At 35.6% G+C, this 26,798-nt stretch overlaps 1 protein-coding gene across 7 annotated transcripts in view; it reads right to left on the bottom strand.

Moving 5' to 3' along the window:
- The window catches only part of FOXN2 (forkhead box N2), a 57,469-nt gene that overhangs the window by 5,321 nt on the left and 25,350 nt on the right, over window positions 1-26,798 (bottom strand). For all 7 annotated transcript variants that reach the window (XM_070572728.1, XM_070572726.1, XM_008529211.2 and 4 more), the window contains exons 2-5: window positions 22,260-22,810; window positions 10,645-10,748; window positions 7,797-7,861; window positions 590-658 (exon numbers count right to left, since the gene is read on the bottom strand). In XM_070572728.1, coding sequence (XP_070428829.1) covers window positions 590-658; window positions 7,797-7,861; window positions 10,645-10,748; window positions 22,260-22,796 — 775 coding nt within the window. In that variant the 5' untranslated portion in view covers window positions 22,797-22,810. The remainder of the gene's footprint in view (window positions 1-589; window positions 659-7,796; window positions 7,862-10,644; window positions 10,749-22,259; window positions 22,811-26,798) is intronic.

Below are 26,798 nucleotides of genomic sequence, written 5' to 3' on the forward strand. Positions count from 1 at the left end.
TATTCATACATTTTTCTGGCTTTTCTGTTGAACTGTTTTCCTTATTTCTTATCTGTAGGATCCTTTTATATACATATACTCAACCCTAACCCTTTGTTTGTTATATATGGTAAAAAAGTATGTTCTCACAATGTTTTGTTGCGTTACTTTTCTTAAAGATATATTTTGTCAGAACTCTAAAATTTTGATGTTTAATTAAATTTACCCATCTTTTCTTTTATAGATTTTACACTTTGTATCTTAAAGAAGGATTTTTCCCTATTCCACGGTTATACTTTTCTATATTTTCTGATGTATAGCTTTCATTTTTACTTTTAAATCTTCAAGCTTAATTTCTAAATATGCTATTTATTTCTTCATTTCTTCATCAGTGTAAAAAGAACTATCACGGCATTAACCTCAATCTCTCAATTGCTCACATAAACTAATCGAAATATAATAAAACGAAAACTAAGTAATTCAGATGAAAACACACTTTAGTTGGAAAGGAGTAACTTTGCCTGTAACATTTAAATATCCTACATTCTAAATTATATTTGATAAAGTGCTCACAAAAATCTATTTTAAAAAGAAAAGCACAATTGCTTACATTCTAAAATTCCTTGTTCTATAGAAGTATTTAAAAGCATCATCGCAGTGGCAGCATCAATATCAGATTCTGAAAAAGGAAAAGTGTGATAATATTAATATCCTTTATTAACAGAGAGGCTATTTTAAGTATCTGCATGCACCTAAAGGTAACCAACATTAAGATTTTGGAATATATTCTTCTATTTAAAAAATATTTATATAAATATATCAAACAAAATGAGAGATATGATTTTGCAATTTGCTTTTGTTCACTTAAAATTATGAACAGTTTTGTATAAAGAAGAATTGAGAGGTACTAGAGATAATAAAAGTTTTCTTCCTTAATTATTCACAATGAAAATAAAAACCTGAACTGCATTTCAATAAGGTTTGCCCTTAAATAGTCTAAATTAGGTAAGAATGTACACTAAGGCATTATTACTTTTTAGCATTTTAAAAATATCCTTTCCTATGCAAAACTGCAGTTATGAAATACTGCATTAATTACATGCTAGTTATAGGTGATAAAAATGTATGTAATTGGTCAGTCTAGATCATGTGAATCTATACAGTAAATGCTACATGAATAATTATTGCTGGAACAAAAATATCAGTAATGTGTCTTTAGTCATAATTATAAATGAGCCTACAAGTACTACAGAACTCAGGAGTTCAAACGTTAATTATGGATATTCCATAAGAAAAATAGGCCTTAAAAGGCTGGTAAAATCAGCAGGTTCTACTCCAGATAAGGTCATTATGCTCTCTTATCTAGTTGTACACCAAAAGTTCCTATCCATCTTGAGGATCCATTAGTCTTAATTAACTGCACTGAATAAAATTCAATGGTATAATTTAACTACACGGAGGAAAAGTTACAAAATGTTTATAAATTTTAGATTGTAAAGGATAAGTTTACAATAAGACAGATATGAAACCTCCCATTTCTATCGCAAAGCTGGAAGATTTTTATTCTCTCAAAGTTTTCCATTTTACTTGCAATATCTAATTATAAAGTTACTTCAGATAATAAAGCCATGAAGATATTGACTCGTTTTCTCCCCAATTTGAGCACAAACTCTGTGAAAGCAGGAAATCTTACTGTTATGACTTTAACAGGCTTAAGTAAATCAGAAAATGGTTGCTATGAAGGAGCACATAACATTATAGCTCTTTTCCCTTGAATAAAATGTGACTTCATGAAACAGAGTCTACATGAATGTCTTCCCAATGAGACTGTCAGCTTCTTTAAGGTAGGAACCAGGTCATATCTTCTATGTTCCATTTTGCCGGGAACAATAGTAGGTCCTTGATAAATGTGTAACAAATAAGTGCACTGCATCTCTGTCCTCCTTTCCTTAGGCTAAGCTAATTATCATGAAATTACTAACATTGAGTAATTTCAATGGGTTTGGCAAGTTCTAAGTATTATTAATGCATCTAATCCTCACAGCTTTATGATGTGGGAACTATTAGTATTTCCATCTTAAAGATGAGAAAACAGACACAAAGGGATCTCTATGAATGTTAGACATGGGACTTGAACCTCAGTAGTCTACCTCTAGAACCCACGCTTTCAATTTGTACTCTATCATCATCCCTTAATACTTACTAAGCATGCATCATTAGACTAGGAAATTTTGCAGAAAATTACAGAATATACTGGAAATTCTCTATTCTGTTATTCATTCAATAAATTGAGCTTTCTTTTATGAGCCTGACATCATTCCACACTGTGGGAATATAGCAGAAACCAAAACGAAAAACAGAAAAATCCCTAACCTCTCAGAACACAAAGAAATAATTCAAACACAGTTGTATGTCAGAGTGATCAACACTAGGGAGAACAATTAAGAGGGAGGAGAGATAGAGAGTGTTGGGAAAGGTGGCTGTACTTTTAAATACAGAGGTTAGAGAAGGCCTCAAGGAGAGGTAATAGCTGAGCCAAGTCCTCAAGGAGGTGAAAGAATGAAACCACGCAGATATCTGAAGGAAAAGCATTTCAGGCGGAAAGAATAGCAAGTAAAAAGAATTCCAATCAATAATTCTCCCACGTCACAGCCAAGAGGCTAGCAAACCAAAGAACTCTCCAATTTCAGTCTTTTAGAAGGAGACCTGGCTACAGTTTGATAGAGAGTTCAGTATTCTAAAATGTCTTTGAAGAAGAAAAGGTGCAGCCTCTAGCCCATATTGTATCTCTGTGTGAAATGGAAAAAAAGCAACTCTGCCTCCAGGAGAAGGCTTCCTCGTATCAAGGCACACAGCTTGAAGAGTGGGGCGTGGGCTGGATTTCAGACTCCACTCACTCCCTCAGCCAGGTGTCCTTGTGCAGGGCACAATGCACACGGCATCACGCAAAAGCCCTAAGAGACATTTCTGCCCCATGAAATAATTTTTGTTTTAATAGAAAAAGGTCTACATTGTTTCCAATTTTATTAAAAAAGGGAGGTGGTGGTGAGAGAGAGAATCTAACACTGAAATGCATTATAATAAGGAAACAATTTCAGGAAATTTATAATCTTATAAACGAAGCACCTATAAAACATTCTTCTTAAAAAATTCAAGGAGTCATATTTTATCCTGACAACATAAGAAAGCTGCATGAACACCATTTCTTTTCTTCGTTTCCAAATATTTAAAATGATAACAAAATTAGGTACTGTTTCTCTAACAGTAGAATGATAGGAAAAGTGTTCCTTGAATACATTTATTTCTTAGAGAGAATTTATTATAGCCAAATTAATTTGAACTCTCCCACATGAAATTAACTTTATGAAACCAAAAACTTCTTTGCAAAAGGATTTTATCTACATCTGATTTGTTTGGTTTACAACATTTCTAAGTATGCTTCCCACAATGCCTTGTGAATTAAATCTGAAAAAAAGTTTAACCTAACATTAAAATATGCATTAGAGAAATGACCCAAAACACCTGGTAATCAAGAACAACTGATTATCAGTGATTTGTCAAAGGTACAGTCTTGCACTTCTTGGAAAAAGAACAACAAAAAACTCTCTGTGTAGACTTTACGAACAATTTTTATTTATAGTATCCAATCTGTTTTGGTATTAAAACTGAACTGATGACTTATTTATTTATTCTCACAACTGAAAACACTTCATAATGTTATTTTTTCATTGCTAAGTAGTTTACACTATTTGAAAGGTGGCTCTGTGTTTTTAAAAAACGTACTATAAGCTATATTATTTAATATATCTAGTTCATAAAGAGTGAAAATTTGGCTCTTTTTATAAAGTCTTTTGGATATATTTTCTCTGACACTATTTAGATTAAGCAAGTAACTCACTTCCAGCTGAAAGGCATTGTCATTAAAGCCATGAGAGCCATCCAAATAGTAATTTAAAAAAAAAACCCTCAAAGTCATATTATTTTTCTTTTTATCCTTCATAGTCCTGATTGGAGTTCAAAACATGCTGCTGATTTAATAACTCATTCAAATAAATTCTGTCAAAAGTGTTCATTTGTGCCTCCTGGTTTATCTTTCTTTAGCCTGATGCTGGGAAATTATCAACACTAACTGAGGGGAAAAAAAGATACCAGCTTTAGTCTTCTGAAAGTGACGGTTACAAGACAAACCAACAAGTTTTTGTTACCTGATTCTCAGTCCATTTGCTTAAGGAATGATATGAGAATTGTAGAGGCAGAACTTAAACGGTTATAAGCTCAGAAATAACTATAAGAGGATTTACTGCCTCTATCAAAGCTAACATACACATTCACAGAGCATCCAAATGGAGAAGCTGTCTCTTGCAACTCTTCAAAGCAGCAGGAGAACAATTTCAACAAATTACCAATACTTTAAGGTGACTGGACCACCAGTTTACTTTTATTCCAATTAAGATACAAATTATGCTAATTTGCAACCGTAAATTTGAACTTAGATTTGCACTTAGCCCCTAACATCAACTCTCTAAATTTTATATTTGCTTGCAGTATACTAGTGCTTAAGTATAAATACTTAATATAGTATATAAGTATAAATACTCAATTTACTAAATAGAATGTGACTTCCATTTTTGTCTTTTTTGTTCACTGATATATCCTTGGTGCTTATACCAGTGCCTAGCATACAAGTGTGCTGAATTTTTTTTTTTTTTTTTTTTTTTTTGCTGAGGAAGACTGGCCCTGAGCTAACATCTGTTGCCAATCTTCCTCTTTTATTTTGCCTGAGGAAGATTCTCCCTGAGCTAACATCTGTGCCAATCTTCCTCTATTTTGTATGTGGGTCACCACCACAGCATAGCTACCAAAGCAGAGCGTGTTGAACTTAATCACTAGGCCACAGGACTGACCCCTCAATAAGTATTTTTAAATAGATGAATTTATCCCAAATCCACACCAAATCAAAATACTGACCAAAAACAGGTTCTGTTTTGCTATCCCAGTATGAGATTCCTGTGTCCCCTGCACTTTGTTATACAATACTGTAACATACACATTGGCACATAAAATTAGTCACTGTAAGATAAGCAAGAGAGACACCTATACTTTAAACAAACTGCTGCACCTTTTCTGGCTGATAGTGGTTCTGGAGTTCCTAAGCCTAACTTCTCTTGTTACTCTTACATGTCTAGAGGTAGCTCTGATATATTGATTAGGAAACATGAATCTAATATTGGATTCTAATACTGGAGCCCAACAATGACACCTAAGTGATCTTTGCAAAACCAAAGCTGACAATGTTGCCTCAGTCTTTAAAGCCCTTCAGCAGCTCCCCCAATGCTTCATAGCTGGTAGGAGCACAGGCTGTGAAGTTAGAGTTCCTGGGTTTTTGCACACCATTTACTAGTCGTGTGACCTTGAGAAAGTTACTTAATCCTTCCAAACTTTAGTTTCCTAATTTGTAAAAGAGGGTAACAATACCTCAAAGCGTTGCTGTAAGGATTAAATGAGATAATGCATGCAAAGCACCATACTAAGGAACTCAATGCTAAACTCAATGCTATAGCTATTAGGAAGAAGTTCAAACTAGTCATGCTAGATAAGCTCTCCTTGATCTGGTTAATGCCTGCTTAAACAACTTCTTCATTTCCTTTGTCCATGCTAAATGATCACATCTATAACTACTGGACCAAGGCTACCCTGGTCCTCTTCTATACTCCTAGGCTTCAGCCATACTCATCGACCTGCAGTTCCCAGAAAGCGCCCTCCAACAAACCTCTACCCAAGGTAAGCATCCTCCCAATTCTGAGGCCCAGTTCAAGCATCACACTTTCTTCTCTAAGATGCCTTTCCTGACCTACCTCTAAGCTTAATTTGCTACTCACTTCTTTTTCCCCCCAGTGTACTCGGCATAATTCTACTCAACCATCTTCAATTAACTGTATATTTTCTGAGAGCAGGAACTGGGTCTCTTTCATCTCTGAATATCCCAAAGCACCCGCTACAGTGCCTGGCACTACATAGGAACTCAACAATTACTTGTAGAATAAATAGCTGGATTTTTAATCCACTTAGTGTTGTGTTTTTCAAACTTTTCCCTAGAAATAATATCAAGAGAGAAGAAAAGCAAATCTCCTCAGCAGTCTATGAATATACCCTATACCTGATCTAAATATAAATTTTCTTAAGTTTTTGTGCAGTCTTACGTTTTTCTCTTAAAACTCATGAGAATTTTGTATTCTATTCCAGGAAAGACCTGCATTTGCTTTAACTTAGAATACCAAACACCCTCCTCACCAAGTTAATTATTACTAGGGGAATAGGCCTAAGACTCACAAATATAGAGATGGAAGGAAGTAAGGTATTAGCAGCACTGGAGAGATGACACATCGTATGTATAAGTCATCAGAGGAAGGAGCAGTACCTATGCTCTAGTTATGAAAAACTGTGGTTGAAACTAGCAGGAGAAAATTGTGAAAAGTGTCTGTTCCCCAAAGGAAGAAGCAGAATTTGGATGGAATGGAATGAGAGCAAGAAGAGATTCTACATAAACCCCAGAATTCACAAAGAAAATGTTCTCAAAATGTGTATATGAACTGAGCTTGAAAGATTAAAGGTTAGAACTTACTGAGGTAATAAAACAATAAAGGAAGTTTCAGCAATACCTAAATGTAAAGAGAAACCACATTCACCCATGCAGGTAACAGGAAAATGGATACTGGCCTTGCGTTAAGCCAGAACATTATATGAAGCAGACTCCTAATCCACTTAACTTCTTTGCAGAGTTCTCCTAAGCTTTTTCACACTCTTTCCCTCCCTTATTTTTACAGACACCATCACACTGCTTCCTAGGCTCGGGATGGTGTAGTTACAGCCAAAATAATTCTGATATACAGAAAGGCTTTTAGTCTGAGAATTTCTATTTTTAAAGGTTATAACAATGCCTCTAGGCTCCAAAGCAACAATGCTATAAAATCTTATGTCAATCCATCACTAATCTACAATATTAACTATGAGTAGGGAAAAAACCACTAATTCAGAATTTTAATATACTTTAAAAAAGAAGTCTACAAAATTCTAAAAGTTAACTTATTGCCTTCTTAAAGCTCTTTACATTTAACCTATTAAAAAAAAGTATTCTGAACTATATTCCAACCCAGGGGTCAGCAAACTTTTGTAAAGAGTCAGTAAGTAAATATTTTTGGCTTTGCGGGCCAAGAGGCAAAAACCAAGGACACAATACAGAGGTCTCTGTTTCAACTACTTAAACTCTGCTATTGTAGCAAATTTTCACGTATCTTGAAATATTTTTTTTAATTTTTTTCAACCACTTACAAATGTAAAACCATCTCTAAATTACAGGCATACAAAAACAGGTGGCAGGCCAGTATAGCCCATGGGCCATAGTTTGCCAACCTCTATTCTAGTCTAAGACACAAAAGATAACTCTCTACTGATGGCATTAATAAGAAATATTTCCCTATTTTCAAGGAAAACTATACAAAAAGGGAAACAAAACAAGGGATATACAGCAGTATACACAGTATGAGTCCAGTATGTGGAGAAAAAGTGTGTGTGTGTGTGTATGTGTACATGCATGCAAACATATCTATTCATGTATAAGGCTTAAAAAGGACCAAAGAAATTACATCAAAATGTTAACAGTAGAATAAAGGGTAAGTTTTCGTTTCTCTTTTATAAATGTTTTTATTTTCCAAGTCTTCTACAATGAACATATAACACTTTTATAATTAAAAAAAGCATAAAAATTCCTGATATTTGACCTGAGATTTTATGATTTAAAATACTGATCTTACACTTACCTTTGAGGGTTCGCACCTGGTCCTGCTTGAGTACAGAGCTTAAGTAATGAGGTGATAAAGAGCCACTGAAAAATAAAGAGATAAGACAAATGTGGTTACAAAAATCTTTATTTCACTTTTTACAGAACTTAGTCACAAATACAACTAATTTGTACAATAAAAAACACAAACTATTTTTACCTTGTTTTCTTTGCTAATACTATTCAGTTTAGGAAGAGACTGCCAAAGCAGAAAGAGCATAAGATCCAAGATTAAATCACAACTATTTGGATGTTCTCAGGCAAAATAATTAATCTCTTAGTTTCTTCATCTGTAAAATAGGAATAATTAAACCTCCCACATAGGGTTGCTGTGATAATTAAATAAGAATAATGCATTTAAAATGCCTGGAACAATAGACAATACATAATAGTTAATTATTTGGTTTTTTAGTGGATGCTTAAGTTTGATATGATATTAATACAGGTGTTACCACATAAACGAAAGGCTTTATCAAAACAAACGTTTAAGAAGGACTTCAGGGTAATGATGCAAAACAGGTAAGTTCTTGATTTTATCAATAAATATCAAAATCAAATTAAATTTTTTATATTCATGAAAAAGACCAGCAGTTCGGTTGTTTTTAAATTTCAAAAATTAAAACATTTTTGGAATGACTTTCTTCTGTTCTATGGAATTTGTGATAGTATAAAAGAATCCGTTTTGCTAACTAAATTAAAAGTTTATTTCGTAGTCACAGCTTGACACACCCTATATCTCATTCTCTTCCTCAGACTTACCAACTACGACATGAAAGGGCTACACAAAGGCATGTCAGATGGAACTGCCATTTTGCCAAACAATGAAAAAGAGAAAATGTTTCTAAAAATATTAAGGTAATGTTTTAAAGTCAAAGATTATAACCTTTATGCTGTTGTTCTTTTTCTTGAGCAATATTAGCCCTGAGCTAATATTTGCTGCCAATCTTCCTCGTTTTTTTTTTCTTTTTTTTGCTTGAGGAAGATTAGTCCTGAGCGAACATCTGTGCCAGACTTTTTATGTGGGACACCACCACAGCATGGCTGATGAGTGGTGTAGGTTCATGCCCAGGATCTGAACTCGCAAACCTGGGCCACCAAAGTGGAGCACACTCAACCACTGTGCCACAGGGGTGGCCCCGTATGCTGTTGTCGTTTTATCTACTTGTTTTTAAACCACAAAATCATCTTTTTATTTAACATCTAAACATACGATAAAGCTACAAAATATAAACATGAGAATGCAACACATCAAATGCACAGTAAAGCATATTTCTGATGGTACACAAAAGAGTGCCAATTCTCCCATTTAATCTTTAATAAAAAAAAAGGGGGCTGGCTCAGTGGCCTAGTGGTTAAGTTCGTGCTCTCCACATCGGAGGCCTGGGGTTCGCTGGTTTGGATCCCTGGTGCCAGTCCATGCACTGCTTATCAAGCCATGCTGTGGCAGGCGTCCCACGTATAAAGCAGAGGAAGATGGGAATGGAGTTTAGCTCAGGGATAATCTTCCTCAAAAAAACAAAAAACCTTTCATTTAAAATTCCCTATAAAAATTTCCAGACAGAAAATAAATAAATAAATAAAATAGCATACCTAAATGAAACACATAAGCGATCATCAGTAGAACTTACCACTAGTTTCTAAATCATTATTTTTCTTAACTAGGACACCTCAGATGCACCAACATTAACTAATAAAAAAGATATCAACTCCCAAACAATTAGGATATAAACTCTGATAATTTCTTTTCTTGGTTTCATTTCCTAAGGGTAAACCACTGAGTAGTTCTTATTACCATGATCCTTCTAATCTACTAACATGGTAATAAATAAGATTAAAATCTCAATAAGTATATATATATTACTGACATTTCAACTTTAACCTTACTAATTTTTACTGTATTTCAGCTACAGCCACTCCCCTAAAAATTTCCAATACTACTTTAAGAAATTAAATACCATATAAAATGCTGATTATTGTCACAGCTGCGAGTTTATTACAACACTCTCTCTACTTTTGTTTATGTCTGAAATTTTCTATTATTTCATTAAAAAGCTTTTAAAATTTTTCAGAGAACAAATTAATCATTATAGACTACAATTAAAAGTATCTTGACAAAATCTGGCATTTTCAACTCGAATGCACATTATAGAATTCAAAGAAAGATTCTGAAGGCTTATTTAAGAAAGGGAAACAAAATCAGATTTAAGGAGGTTCTATCACATTCAGATTTGACTTAAAATGGGAAAGTTATAAGGTCAATAGGAGTCATTGAGTTTGAAAACAAAAGCCAAGGAAATGTACTACAATTCAAATAAAAAAACCCCAAAACATTATTTTACTTGTCAAACATTTTAAAATGTGAGACTTGAACATAATTTTCAAGTATTAAATGTGCTAAGAGAAAAAACTTAAAATAAATATAAATATGTATATAAAAATGTTTCAACGACAAACTGTTAATCATCTTATTTAAAAAATTTTAAATTTCCCGCATCTTTAGGTCAGCATTAGTACTGCAGACAATTAAAATGATTTAACCTTTTTGTACCTAAAATCATATTATAACTTTCTTTAGAATTTAGTTATAACATATTCAGTATTGATTACATTCTCCGGAATTTAAGTTCTCCCCTATCCAATATCTTGTTTCTGAATGAATGATACAAGTTAGACTATAAGTAAAAAATGCCTTAGGTGAATATCTTATCTATAAATAACTCTCTATACATAAAAAACCCCAAAAAACCCTACAACTTTGTTAAATTTCTCCATCTCATACAATGAAATCTTATAAATTACCACTGATACTTATATGGAAGATCCTGTACCTTTGTGGAGATGCAGGAGAAGCAAAAGGTTGCTTCTTCAGTGCCTGCATAAGGTTGGGTTTATATTCTGGATCAACACACCATAAGGAACCTTTTCCATTAACCTAGAATAAAACACACAAATTAATAACCTGGAAATTTAAGACATACACAATCAGTGTCTGAACATTTTTAATAAATGTGTGAAGGGAAAAAAGAAAACCCTATAGTACCTTTTGAGTACAAAGCAAAGGTTGAAGTAAGCTTGCTATGAAGGTATTGTGTGATTAAAAGCCCTGGAGGCAGACTGTGTGGGTTCCCATCTCCAGCTCTGCCATTTACCTGCTGTGCAACCTTAGCAACATTAATTAACCTTTCTCTCTCTGGGACATCATTCCCTCATTTGTAAAGTAGGGATAATAACAGTACCTACCTCATAGGGTTGCTATGTGGATTAAATTATGCATAAAATACTCTGCATAGTGCCTGGCATATAGGGCCACAAGACTGCACAACCCCAGGACATGCCATCCACATCAGAGTCTGTGAGAATGGCACAAGCCAAAGCTGTAGAGTGAACAGCATGGAGGGCTGTCCAAGGTTGCCCTCCACATGCTAAGATGTCAACAAATGTTAGCTATTATTATTATTGTTATAGAAAAAAGCAAAAATTAAACAAACTTTCTATGCAGCATCATTTCCCCAAAAGTGATAAGCAATATGACATTAAGTGATGCATCAAAAAATAATTTTGGGAGGTGCCAGCCCAGTGGCATAGTGGTTAAGTTCGCCCACTACACCTTGGCAGCCTGGGGTTCGCAGGTTCAGGTCTCAGGTATGGACTTAGCACAGCTCATCAAGCCACACTGTGGCGGCATCCCACAGAACAATAGAGAAGACTGGTATAGACGTTAGCTCCGCCACAATCTTCCTCAAGCAAACAGAGGAAGACTGGCAACAGATGTTACCTCAGGGCCAATCTTGCTCACAAAAAAAAGGAAAAAAAATGCTATATTATTTTACCTCCCACCTTTTAAGAAGGCCACACTACACTTTAGCAGATTAAGGGATCTAAATAGGCCTGCTATAATGAAACCTGTTTTAGGTGGTTTCCCAAAGTTATCTGATACAGAACCTCCTCCTCCCAGGTAACATCCAGGAAGCTAGTGTTCTGTGGAATGCTTATGAGAAAGATTGACATAATTAATAAATTCTTGTAGAATATAGTTTTCAAATACATATTAACAACTAGAAGGACCCACAACTAAAATATACAACTATGTACTGGGGGGATTTGGGGAGAAAAAGCAAAAAAAAAAAAAAGAAGAAGAAGAAGATAGGCTACAGTTGTTAGCTTAGGTGCCAATCTTTGGAGAAAAATAAAAACAAAAACAAATACATATTAATGGAACAAACTACAACCATTGATTAGGCCATGAAGAAAAACAAATTCCCTTTTAAAGATCACAATTTTAGACTCCAGTAGAAAAAGAAACAAAATTTAACTATCTCAACAATAAAATTCTCTGCACCTTGAAAATTTATAAACACGCCTGGATTAAAAAGATATCCAAACTACAATTACAGATTGTCTAGTAAGTAAAGGGTATAAGAAACACAGTAATATCAAAACTAAGTGATGTAGCCAAAGCTCTATTTAAAGGCAAATTTATATCCTTGAACACTTTCATTCTTAAACAAAGATTGAAATAAGCTTTTATCACGTCTAGGGAGACAAAAGGAAAAAGAATTATATAATATTATACAATAGAAAATATTATATAAAATTATATAAAAATACAATTGGTAAACTAAAAATTAAGGAAAGAATGGAAGTGATCAATTCAAGAGAGTGTTCTAAAAAACCATCAATATGCTACACACACTAGTTGAGCTAGTCAAACAAAATAACTGCAGGACTTCAGGAGCTGTGATATCACCTCCTAACTCTTCCTTCAAGATAAATCTTCCCTGCTTCCTTAGCTGAACATCCCTACCTGCGTATCCTGAACAGAAGCCCGCCTACAAGCATATCCCTACAAATGTACCACATTCACACACAGCCTACACACAGAACTCAACAGTCATGCAAGAAGGACGTCCACCTGCAATCTCATCCCACTTCCCCAGAGCTAGACACTACTTGTATGTACAGTGTTTAAGAGTCCAAGCCTTGGCGCCAGACTGCCTACTCTAGAATCCCGGACCTGTGACTTAACAGCTGTGTAACTTCCAGAAAAACGTCTATGTTCTTTGTGTATTAGCATGCTCAAAATATATCTATATATAAAATAGCACCTACTTCAAGAACTACTGCTCAGAACATTGCCAGACACATAAGCACTCAATAACGTTGGCTACTGCTACTATTGATATGTTTTATGTTCATTTTATTTGCAGTTTTAAAAAGGGTTCTCATCTCCTCCAGCCTAATAGCATGCAAATTTGTTTTTGTTTCTGTTCTACTAATTATTGGCATTAAATTTTAATAAATATTTTTTAAGATTTTTTTCTCTGCAAATGTTGAAAATTAAATATAAGGTATAATCTGACCCCTCTCCCACCATGTGATGTACAAAACTTCCTCAAGGGCCCGGCCCAGTGGCGCAGTGGTTAAGTTCTCACGTTCTGCTTTGGCGGCCCGGGGTTCACAGGTTCAGATCCCGGGTGCAGACATGGCACCGCTTGGCAAGCCATGCTGTGGCAGGCGTCCCACATATAAATAGAGAAAGATGGGCATGGATGTTAGCTCAGGGCCAGTCTTCCTCAGCAAAAAGAGGAGGATTGGCAGCAGTTAGCTCAGGGCTAATCTTCCTCAAAAAAAACAAAACAAACAACTTCCTCAAAACCTCAGAACTAACTCACAAGATTGGTGAGATTCAAACTACTACTATTTTTTGTTTTTATATTATACCTTTTCTATTTCAAAAACCCTTTCTTAAAATTTGAATTACACTTTACAACTACATTAACAGTTACTTAGACAACAATAAAATCTACGTGTATTCTATTCCCCTGATCCTTTTTGCTTGTATAAAATCCTATACGATGTAAGCTATTATGATTGCTGGAAGATTTAATGTGATGCATTCCAGAGAGCTTCCACTTCCCAAATACTTTTTCAAGGTAATATTAGTCTATTACTGAGGCTCTTTTATCTCTGAATACCATGTCATAATTATTATAGTAGAATGGCATAATGTCAGAACACTCTTCCACACGTTTAAAAACCAAAGTCCTAATCGTTGATTATTGATTGGCTATGTGATATTGAATAAATTATTTAATCTCTAAGAGTCAGCCTTCTCATTCATATTTTATCTGAAAAATAAAAAATGTAGGCCACTTCACTGAGTTGTGATGAGATTCAAATAAGGTAATTCAAATGTAAGTGACATAGAGTTGAAAAATATGTGAATACTAAGGGATTATTCTGAAATTGGCATATTGTAGGAGTTTATATGGTTTAATAAGAGTATATTCCTACTCCTTTACTTCTAAGAGATGAAGGAGTTTTAAACAAAAATCGACAATAAGAATAAAAATCAATTAATTCTGAATAAAAGACAAAAGTTAGGTAGTAAAGAACAAGAGATAAAGTAAATTTAGAAGGGAAAGAAGCTCTTGTCTGAGGAAAAATATGGTAATTGAGGGTAAGACAGTTTTTTTTTTTTTTTTTGAGGAAGATCAGCACTGAGCTAACTACTGCCAATCCTCCTCATTTTGCTAAGGAAGGCTGGCCCTGAGCTACCATCCATGCCCATCTTCCTCTACTTTGTAAGTGGGACGCCTACCACAGCATGGCTTTTGCCAAGCGGTGCCATGTCCACACCTGGGATCCGAACCAGCGAACCGTGGACCGCCGAGAAGTGGAACCGCTGCACCACCAGGCCGGCCCCCAAGACAGTTTTTAACACTCTAACAACTTAAATATATAAAAAAAGGAAAACCATGGGTGTCATATCACACTGTAATATAGAAAGAAACATACCATACTATCAGGTGAAACTTTTTTCTGGCCTTCAGCAGCAAGATATCACATCAACTATATTAAAAAAGCATTTGAAATTTTGATGTTTTTTCAAAGGACATCAAGTTTTACAAATGTAGTTTTGGATTAAGTGATGAAACTTCTTAAATTAGACATATTTTCAGTTATTTGGCACAAATGATAAATGTGTTTCAATGAAAGGGAAATAAAACTTTAAATGTTAGCACCCACAACAGCCTTTGCCCCAAAACCACTTTAGTTTCATAGAGAAAAGATATGCACGAATTATTTTTCGCATATTGAGTAAGACAATTATTTTAATAATTCTAGCCACATTCTATCTGGTTATTCCTGAGATTACACTCCTAGAAATTGTTCAGTTCAAGTCTACTTTTCAAATTCTATTGTGAGATAACTGCAAATTGTTTTGATCATAGAATTGCTATTTCCTTGAAATAGCAAATTGGAAGAACTGGTACTGAAAACTTGCAGTTCAGGGCAGTGAAGTATCTTGAGTAAGGTCTCCAAATAACAGTCTGGTTTATGTTACCATGGCAGCACTTCCTTTCACTGGGTCTGTTCACGAACTATCAGTAACAAGAGATAAAGCTATGTATTTGTTAATCTAGGTTTTAGAGTCTACAGCAAAAAGGAACTTATTTTTAATTAATTCTCACTTAAAAACTTTGGCTTTTTTTTTTTTTTTACTGTGTTTAGATGACAACACAAATAACAAAGAGTTTTAGAAGTCAAGAATGGTTTTAAACTAAATTTGCCTATAACAAGATAAACCTTTTGTGCAATGGAAACAGGAAGTGTGCATTCTCTCATTTACTATTTTTGCATTTTGGAACTCTAAAGCTTCTGGACTTATTTGATAGAGAATTACTGAAGGTTTTGAAGAAATGAGAAATGTACTAAGAAATAAATGTTGAAAAGATCTATCTTAATGGAAGTTGTAAAGAACAGACTGGGAGAAGAAGCAATGTTCTCTATTCCTGAAATGTTTTTATGTACTTGCCCTGTACATTTTAATAGTTTCCTCCTTGACTACTTTTTCAGTGGTTTTAAAAACCACTGAATCAAAAGGTATTAACTAATTAAAAAGGGAATTCATAACTCTTACTTATAGTGTGAACTTGATAGTGGGTAGCATCACCTCTTTGCCTGGAATTCAGCTATTGAAGCAAGTCATCACTATGCAAATGTACAGACTAAAATTGTACTAAACCAGGCAAAACTTCTAATTTCATGTTTCCCAGCTAAAATCTCACAGTTATAATGTCTTAGTTTGTCTTTATAAAAATTTTAAAAAGTAAATGTAAGACTTTGATGTTAATGTTTAAAACATAAAAACAAACCAAAACAAACAATAAAACACCATATTTAACTTTTGTAATTTTAAAATCCTGAGGCAGATAAATACCAAGGCAAGATTTTAGACCCGTCTTCTGAGAGCAGTAACTACGGTATGGACGATAGAGGAGAATCTAACAATAGAGGAGAATCTAATCAGCAGCTACACCAGCTGGCTGCATATCATTACCACTTTGTAGTTTGACCTGAACCTTGCCATCTTGCCTTCTTTTTGAGATTATCATCACTAGATAACAGCTATTCATCAGAAAAGTGTTGTCAAATTCAATTCCAACGTCTAATGGAAGTAAGTATAACTTACCTGCCTTCTGCAGATTGGAAGAGAAATACTATCATTTTGAGGCACTGATTCAAGAAGTATTTTATATTTATATTTAAAATATATATATTTAAAAAAAAGTATATTTAAAAAAAAAATCCACCAGCATTCCCTTTCCTACTTAAATGTATCGCTTTCTGTCCAAATTTCAGACTTTTAAGCAAAATGGTCTATTGATTTTTGTGAAAACTATCACCTACCAGTTCCTTCCTTCCCACCCTGACTTGTGGTGATAGCTTGCTAATTTTGTCCCAATATATTACAATTTCTATATTTATCCTTATATTATTATATCTTAAGATGACTTCTTCCTTTTTATCACACTCTCCTTGTACTCTTAGACTGTATGCTTTCCTGTTCATAAGGAATATTTTTCCTTAATTTCTTTCTCTAAGCACTCAAAAATGCTCAGGTTAATGATATAAATAATGCACACATTTAAAATTACGGACAAGAACAAGTCTCTTTTGATCACTACCACAAATTGTATCACACCGGACATACTGTTCTAAAATTTTTATTACAAACAATACCACCGTGAATATTCTTATATACATCTCCTTGCATGCAAGTATGAACGTTACTCTAGGGGAGAAATCAGAATTGGATTCGCCAGATCAAAGGACATGCATATTTCTAACTACTGCCAAAATGCCCTCAAGAATGGTCAGACTAATTTACACTCCTATCAGTGGTGTAAAACTACTAATACTGATTTAATTTCCCATGTCCTCATCTAATTTGACATTATCAAACATTTAAAATTTTTACATTTTAATGGGTAAAAAGTAGTGTTTTGGTCCTTTAGTTTGTATGTCCCTGTTTACTAGTGAGGATGAACATCTTTGCAAATGTTTATTGGCCATATGTATTTCCTTGTCTGTAAACTACCTATTCACATTCTTGTCCATTTGTCTATTAGGTTTTCTTTGTCTTATTGAATTATATGAGTTCCTTACATATAGTGGTGTGCTAATTATAAACATCTATCAACTTCACAGTTAATGACATAATAGTGATAGCGTGAACTGGCCAGGATGGAAATATTTACACCTTGGAAATCTGCAAAAGCTACATCCTCAGCCCCATCCCCCCCAATTGTTAAATAGTTACCAGCACACCACTGCTTATATATTTTGAATCTTGATCTTTTGGCTGCTACTTGTCTCAGTCACTTCTTCTTAGCCAATCATTTTCAAGTTTTCTGCAACATTTGACACTGTTGCTCATTCACACTTAAACTTACCCTCCTTAGCTTCCATTATACCATACGTTTCCTAAGAATCTTCTACTGAAAATCAATGCTGATAACTTCCAAACTTAGAGCTTTAATCCAAAAATATCACCACTATTTCTGTACCATATTTCTGAATATCTAGTAGACAGTTCCCCTTTTATGTACCACTGTGAGTATAAACACAATAGGTCTAAAATTAGAAAAGAATTAAGTGATACATTTAAAAAGTGAAAGCTAATGATGCCCTTTAGAAAAGATATATCCAAAACTTCCAATACTTTCAGTTATCTAAAGGAAAGTTTGACTGGGGCTGGGGGAATCTACTACTAAGATGGCTCACTCACACTCTATTGGCAGGCAGCCTCATTTCCCAGCCATATGGGCATCTCCATAGGGCTGCTTAAGTGTCCTTATGATACGGTAGCTGGCTTCTCATAAAGCTAGTTACCCAAGAGCCCAAGATAGAAGCCACAATGTCTTTTATGACCTAGCCTCAAAAGGCATGCTCCACCATTTCCACAATATCCTCTTGGTTACACAAGTCAGCCCTACTCAGTATTGGAGGGGACACTACCAGGGCATGAATACTGGAAGGTGGGGCTCATTTGGGGACCATTTTGGAGGGTAGTTATGACAGAGACTGATCCTTTGAAATGACTGAGGCTTTTTTAAGGCCTAGCACATAACTTGTCTTCGTAAATATTCCATGTGTAGTAGAGAATGTGTTTACTAGCAATCTGTTACATACCAAAAGATAATTAATACAACCTCCTTTAAAATGAGCTATCAGATGACGATGTGTCCTAACGTCTGGCTACTCAGGGTATGTCTGTGGACTAGCAACATCAGGATCACCTGGGAGCCTGCTAGAAATGAAAGCTTCAGTCTCCATTCTAGATTTGCTGAATCAGAATCTGCATTTTAACAAGATACCCAGATGATGAATATGTACATTCAAGTTTGAGCACCACTGTCCTAGAAAATCCTTCAGTCACCTGAAAATATAATTACTTGCTCTTTTTTTCTTTTACTTGCTTTTTTCTTCCCAAATTCCCCCAGTACATAGTTGTATATTTTAGTTGTGGGTCCTTCTAGTTGTGGTATGTGGGATGCCGCCTCAACATGGCCTGATGAGTGGTGCCATACCGCCCAGGATCTGAACAGGTGAAACCCCGGGCCACCGAAGCAGAGCACGCAAACCCAACCATTCGGCCGTGGGACCAGCCCCTAATTACTTGCTCTTTTAACTTTTATTCCAAATAAGAATAGGAGAGTTCTGCTACCACTTGGGGTATAGAAAGCCATAACAGAATATCACTCCCAGCCTTGCAAGAAAAAAACCTACAAAATCATAATTTTTTATAAGCCCATCTGAGAGCTAAGGCTGCAAGGCAAGTGAAAGAACTAAATTCTAAAGTATGACAGGTCCCTGTGAGGAGAGATGGAACATATGAACTGTTTTACCTTTGGCAGAGCCAAGAAGAAGTGGCAGGCATAAAAGAAGGTAAGGAAACACTACTCAAATTTCACCAAATGCTTAAAAGCCACGTGTGAGCAAGCAAGATAATTCAGCATCCCTGGCATTCCCAGACAGGCGAAGAGTCTGCATTTACTAGCTAGCATTTTTCCATGGGCCTCCATCTGGTGCTTCAGAGGAAGATTGTAGGCAGTGAAGGAGACCTAAGAGAGATATCCTTGGAGATGGAGACAGATGTGCAGAAACCACCAATATCTGAGGCTGGAGCAAGGATATCAGGTGAAGTCCATCCATGCTCCAGGCCCTGAATGAGAATAAGGTGAGATCAGGTGCCGTTATAGGACAGGCACGAAACCTGCCTACAGCACCCTGGACAAAACTCCAATATGAAGCAAAAGCTGTCTACCACTGACAGACAGGCAAAAAATCCAGTCCCAAGCAAAGAATGGCTGTTGCTGGGAGAAAAGTACAAAATCCAGCTATCCTCACACTTCACTGACACTAGGCAATGTGCCATGGGTCATTAGGAGAAGGGCAGGAAATCTGCTCGTGCCCAGATCCTCCAATGATACAAAGCAGAGATCTGCTGCCACTGGGAAAGGAAATGGTCACTCATTTGTACCCAGGATCTCCCACTTACACTAGGCAGAGTTTACCTACCATGATGGCAATGAGCAGGTAATTGGCCTGAGCTCTGGAACAGCACTGTCCAACAGGACTTTCCATAATGACAGTTATATCCTATATCCGTGCTGTCCAATATGCCAATTACTAGCCACATGTAGATAATTGGCTAGTGATAAGTGCAGCTCTAGACTCCACTCTGAGTAGATGGGAGGGACTGTCAATTCCTGGAGGAGGCAAGGAAAGTCCCACTCTTGAGCCACAGGCAATCTAGAGCCTGTTTAAGACTAAAACTGGAGCAGAAGAACTGAGATACCCACCCTGCCCATACCCAGAGCCTTGTACCAAGTAGTAAGCTCTAGCAATCTATTGCTCTGGGAGGGGCAAGAGCACAGGGAGAACTATTAAATGACTCTCCCATCCCCAAATGTGTCACAAGCTGAAAGATGAAGGTGAAGCAGAAATGCTGATAAAAAATCATCCAATGCTCCAGGCCTCACACTAAGAACAAAGTATCGGCAATCCATTTGAAGACTTCCGTACACTGGAGGTAACTATGACAACCACAAACTGTGAACCCAGCTCAATTATTAATTACATTGACCAATACCTGTTCACACTAACAACCTGACAGAAGTAGAGGCATATCCATTTCTGGGTAGAAATAATATTTACCTCTTACCATTCTTTTACAATGTCTGACATTTAATCCAAACTTATGAAACATGCAAAAATAGAAGATAAAATAGTCAACAAAACCAGACCCAGGGATAGACGAGAGGCTGAAATTACCAGACATTATGACTATGATTAATATCTTTTTGAATCTAGTTGGAAATATTAGCAGAGAGATGGAGACTATGCTTAAAAAGGAAAATGAAAATGCTAGAAATGAAAAATATTAAGAAGTCCTTTATCAAGATTATCAGCAGAACAAACATAATAGAGGAAAGAGTGAACCTGTAGAAAGATCAACAGAAATTATCCAAACCGAAACAAAGAGAGAAAAGAGTAGGAAGAGGGGCAGAGCAAACAAGAAGTGAGACAAAAGCAAATGGTCTAACATATTTTTATTTAGTCTCAGAGTAGGAAGTGAGCCACAAAAAATATCAGAAGAGATAATGAGCAAAAATTTTCTAAATTTAATGGACGACAACAAACCACAGATCCAATAACTTCTGAAAAACCAAAGCAGGATAAAAACAAAGAAAAACACACCTAGGTACATCATAGTCAAACTGCTGAAAAGTAGTGATAAGGAGAAAAATCTTGAAGAGAGTTAAAAAAACCATTATAAACAGAGGAACAAAGATAAGAATGGCAGCAGACTTCTCATCAGAAACTAGGCAAGGCAGAAGACAAGAAAGTAACATCTTTAAAAGTACTTAAAGAAAATACCTGTCAACTAAGCACTGTATACCTATCCTCCACAAAAAGGTTAAAAAAATTTTTTCAGTGCTAGCAGACTGGAACCATAAGAAATGTTAAATACACTTCTCCAGGAAAAAGGAATTCATCCAGATAGAGTAGGATTAGTCAACTTTTTCTGTAAAAGGCCAGATAATAAGTAGAATGGTATAATCTTATTTGAAGGTAGACTGATAAATTAAAGATATATACTGAAAAGGGGCTGGCCCCGTGGCCAAGCGGTTAAGTTCGCGCGCTCCGCTGCAGGCGGCCCAGTGTTTCGTTGGTTCGAATCCTGGGCGCGGACATGACACTGCTCATCAAACCACGCTGAGGCAGCATCCCACATGCCACAACTAGAAGGACCCACAACAAAGAATATACAACTATGTACTGGGGGGCTTTGGGGAGAAAAAGGAAAAAATAAAATCTTTAAAAAAAAAAAGATATATACTGAAAACTGTACAGCAACCACTAAAAAAAAAAAAGAAGAGAAAAATTGCTAATAAGACAATAGTAGAAATAAAACTGAATCATAAAAATATACTCAATCCAGAGCCGACCACAGTGGCCTAGTGGTTAAAAGTTCAGCGCAATCCACTTCAGTGGCCCGGTTCAATTCTCAGGTGTGGACCTACACCACTCATCTGTCAATGGCCACACTGTGGTGGTGGCTCACATACCAAAAAAAAAAAAAAAAGAGGAAGATTGGCAACAGATGTTAGCTCAAGGTAAATCTTCCTCAGCAAAAAAATAAAATAAAAAAGACTCAATCCATAAAAAGGCAGGAAAAAGAAAAAGAACTGATAGAGCAAACAGAAAACAAACAGCATGATGATAGATTTAAACCCAAACATATCAATGAATGTAAATGGTCTACATTCCAATTATAGGGCAGAGACTGTCACCCTGAACAAGAATATATTGATAGAGTGACAGGAATGCCATAGAAAGTAAGAAAAACTGGAACATTAAAAACCTAATTTATGTATCTATTGTAGACTGAACATAATTCTGCTAGATTTATAGCAATATTTAAGAAATTTAAAAACATCTCCAATGAAAGCACATGATGAACATAATTAAGCTCAAGCTGAAATAATCTGACTTATCTTTTGTCTTCCTTTGATTTCCTCATATTTTAAAATCTGCATGTTAATTCTCTCCCACCTCCCCAAACATAGCAATTTTCATAAACACTGACCTTGCCATGGCTTCTTTCCACTTTCTGAAAACATTTATTCAGGGACAGATTATGTCGAACAGAATTCTTCCAGCCTGTTGGTGCAGTAGCAAAATATGGGAAGCGGTCCAGAATCCAGTTATAAATTTCTTTGACAGGCAAACATTTATTTGGAGAGTGTTCAATAGCCATATAAATGAGAAGACTAAAGGAGTATGGGGGCTTTGAAGTTGCTGATTTTTTTTCTGGGTTCTGATAGCAAGATGGTCCTAAGGATGGCACATCATCTCCCTCTATGTCATACAATGGAGTAACACTGGGAAGACCCTCACTTCCGAAGCTGAAGTTTGTTAGAAGATTAGTACTTTCATGAAGCCAGTTCAAGTTTGTGAGTTCATCATCCGCTGACTCACTGTCCACTAGAGTGGCCTTTGGCCTGGCAGCATCAACAGCTTCAGGCAAGCTTCCCATTTTGTAAATCTGGCTTAATCCTGCAACCTTTTCAGCTCCTGGGATTTCAGCTCTTTTTTCTGGAGTCATTCCAATTACTGGACCCATTTACTCTTATAGTTCTGCAACAAAGGAAACAATTATCAATCAATGTAATACTTAAGATTTTTAAGCTCATAGACAGAGAAAACACATATTACCCCCAAATCAGAGAAATTCTGCAATTATTCTACGTAATATTTAAGACCAATATTTGTATAACAAAGACACTAAAGGTTACAATACAAGGAACAGAACTTATTTCATATTATTTGAAATGGCTGTAAATAAAATGTAACATTATAGCACCACATGTATGGTTGATATTAATAAAATTAAATAATGTATTTTGAATATTTATTAAAGTTGCTAGCCCACAGTAACCACCTAATAAGTAATGGCTATTATTACTAAAAATGAACAGACTATTTCTTTGAATTACAAGAGTATAATCTACGCATCTTAAGGATCTATGACTTTACTATAACAGCCATACATATGGCTCAATACAAAAAGTAAGCAGGGGTCAGCCAGTGGCTGAGTGGTTAAGTGCACATGCTCTGCTTTGGCGGCCCAGGGTTTCAGTGGTTTGGATCCTGGGTGTGGACATAGTACCGCTCATCAGGCCACGTTGAGGTGACGTCCCATATGCCACAACTAGAAGGACCCACAACTAAAATGTACAACTACATAATGGGGGGATTTGGGGAGAAAAAGAAAAAAGAAAAAGAAGATTGGCAACAGTTGTTAGCTCAAGTGCCAATCTTTAAAAAAAAAAAAAAAGTAAGCAAACTTAAAATATTGCTTAAACAAAAATTCCAAATAACTCTTTCTTCAAATCTGAAATATTTACTATAAAGGGATAAACAATATCTGATTTTTTATAGAATATCATACTAAAAACATTTCTTATTTGCTAAAATTCATTACCAGCAAAATTATATTTACTGGAAATTTCTTTCTTTTGTAAATTCCCGTATTTTTAACTCTGCATTCTATATTATCTCATCAAGTACTGACATTGAAAGGCTGACTTTCTCTTAGTAAAGTGCGAAAAATCACTGTATTTTCAAGGAGAGGAAAAAAAGCTGTTCCTAAACTCTCCCTTTTTATTTCCATTTTTCTCAAATGACTTTTGTTTTCCTTCTGAAACACACTTCAATTCACAAAACTTGACGTGGGAGAATAACTGACCAAAGAGAAAAGTGATAGAACTAATTCATTTTCAATAGTTCATAAAGGTACATTGTTTCTGAATTCAGTGAAAAACCTTCTGTGTCTTCCGTTATCCTATTCAATCTACTTATGCTTATATAACTGAATAAGAGAAGTACCTCCAGAGTTTTATTTTACTTAGAAGATAGCTGGCAAATTACTCAAAGAATTATGAACACCGGTCAATTTTAGATGTAGCACAGTCTATCTGGATTCTGGTAGCTATTAGTAGATGTAGTCTCTGAACACTCAATTATCAATAGCATCAGCTAATACTTTTAAGCCCAGTCATTGTGCTATGTCTCAATTAACCATCAATTAAACCCTAGAAAGTAGGCATTAGTATTAACCCAATTTTATAGATGAGGAAAACGACTCCAGAGAGAGGTTAAGCATCCTGTTTGAGGTTGCTTGGCTAGTAACTGAAAACACCAGAATTTAAACCCAGGCAGACGGACTTCAGAACCAAAATTCTAACCACTACATCATCCTGCTAACAGTGTATACACATCATCCATGAGCACCAATGATCTGATTCTACCCATTTTAAATCTTATCACTGTTCTCTCCACATCTAGTTCCTATCTCTCTCATGTACACCTGTATCTATAACTTGACACACCAAGACAATGTAAAAAGTGAAAGATCAAACTACAACAAATTTGGTTTTTATTTCAATTATAAAAAATCACACATACATAAACATTCGCACATATGTGCACACAATATACTTCAGAGATGATTCTGTCCTATGTAACAGACCAAATTATTCATTTTACCACCAAAGTCTCTCTAACCATAGGGAATTTTTAAAAATGTAATGGATGAGGGGCTGGCCCCGTGGCCGAGTGGTTAAGTCTGTGCGCTCCGCTGCAGGTGGCCCAGTGTTTCGTTGGTTCGAATCCTGGGCACGGACATGGCACTGCTCATCAAACCACGCTGAGGCAGCATCCCACATGCTACAACTAGAAGGACCCACAACGAAGAATATACAACTATGTACTGGGGGGCTTTGGGGAGAAAAAGGAAAAAATAAAATTAAAATAAAATGTAATGGATGAGAATCATTTAAGAAAGTGCTGCTTGCTTTGAAAAAAAAAAGAATACTCAGTGTTAAAAGAAGGGAATGACTAATTTCTAATGGTTCACTTTTGTCTTTCCTCCCCATCTCCATTTATCTTCTATTACATATAGAAATTAGAAAGTACCAAATAGCAGTGGCCAATATTTACTGAGATGTTACTATATTACAGGCACTATGCTACCAGCTTTAAAATGCATCAACTCTACTTACTCTGCACCACTAGTTAGTTCTACATACGGTCCTTTCTTCCAGCCTGTGAATTCCACAACGGTAAAAGTCTTTTACTTTTGTATTCCTAATGAATCTTAGTATGTTGGGCATAAGTAGGCACTCAAATCCTAATTATTTCAAACTGAAATGAACTTATAATGAACATATACATCTACTATGTACCAAGCGCTGTGCTACCTGCCTAAGAGTTACTTTATTTTAGAAACAAATTGTTAATGCTAGGAAACATCCTCAGTGGTAACAATCAGAAAACTGAAATTCACTGTTATGAATAAGGAAATGGAAGTGAAGCAAGCCATTCGCCTGAGGTTTTAAAGCTAACAAAAAGTAGAGCAAAAATTATAAACCAGGCTGAGCTCAATAATCAAGTTTTTTGTCCATTAGAGTACACTCAACCTCTTAAGGAACTTACATTTTTAGCAATATTACTTAAAACAGATATGAGAATATATTGATGACAGATACTCTCATCAGAAACTGATTCAGATAGTTGCAAATATATGTTATTCCTCTGAATAACAAGTTTAGAATAAAATCCCATTACTTTAAGATGTAAAGCAATACACCTTAGTAAATATGCCAAAGATTACACTAAGTGTACAGCCAAGCAAAGTTAAAAAATCAAGTACTGACAATGAAAGTCTCACATTCTCTTAGTAAGGTTTGAACTGTCACTGTATTTTCAAGGAGAGAAAAGAGCTGTTTCTAAACCATCCTGTTAGAATACTTTAGAACACCATCCACTTAGAACACTAAGTCTACCAAAACAAACAGGCAAATGATCTTTCCCACAAATAAGTATATAAATAGAAAATAAATATATTAGAAAATATTCAACTTCACTGATGATCAAAGAAATGCAAAGCACAGTGCTGGGCATGTAGTAAGGCCAAATATTAGCAATAAAAATATCTATTTTTGCCTAGTTTAGCAATGGTTTAAAAAAATACATAATATACAATTTTAGGCAAAGACCTAGGGCCATTTTGGAAAGCTAACACAATATGCAGCAAGAATCATTAAAAATGTCATATTCTAGGGCCAGCTCTGGTGCCCTTCTGGTTAAGTTCAGTGTGCTCCCCTTCAGGGACCTGGGTTCAGTTCCTGGGTGCAGACCTACACCGCTCTGTTAGCTGCCACGCTGTGCTGGCAGACCACACACTAAAAAATAGAGGAAGATTGGCACGTATGTTAGCTCATATTCTTTGACCCAATAATTCCACTTATGAGTCACTTCAATGAAATAATCTCATATAGGGAAAAAGATTCTCTCTCTCTCTCCCCTCTCTTTTTTTTTATAATTTTTTTTTTTTAAAGATTTTATTTTTTCCTTTTTCTCCCCAAAGCCCCCCGGTACATAGTTGTATATTCTTCGTTGTGGGTTCTTCTAGTTGTGGCATGTGGGACGCTGCCTCAGCATGGTTTGATGAGCAGTGCCATGTCCGCATCCAGGATTCGAACTAACGAAACACTGGGTCGCCTGCAGCGGAGCGCGCGAACTTAACCACTGGGCCACGGGGCCAGCCCCCTCTCCCCTCTCT

The sequence above is a fragment of the Equus przewalskii genome, chromosome 14, assembly GCF_037783145.1.
Source record: "Equus przewalskii isolate Varuska chromosome 14, EquPr2, whole genome shotgun sequence".
Taxonomy (NCBI): domain Eukaryota; kingdom Metazoa; phylum Chordata; class Mammalia; order Perissodactyla; family Equidae; genus Equus; species Equus przewalskii.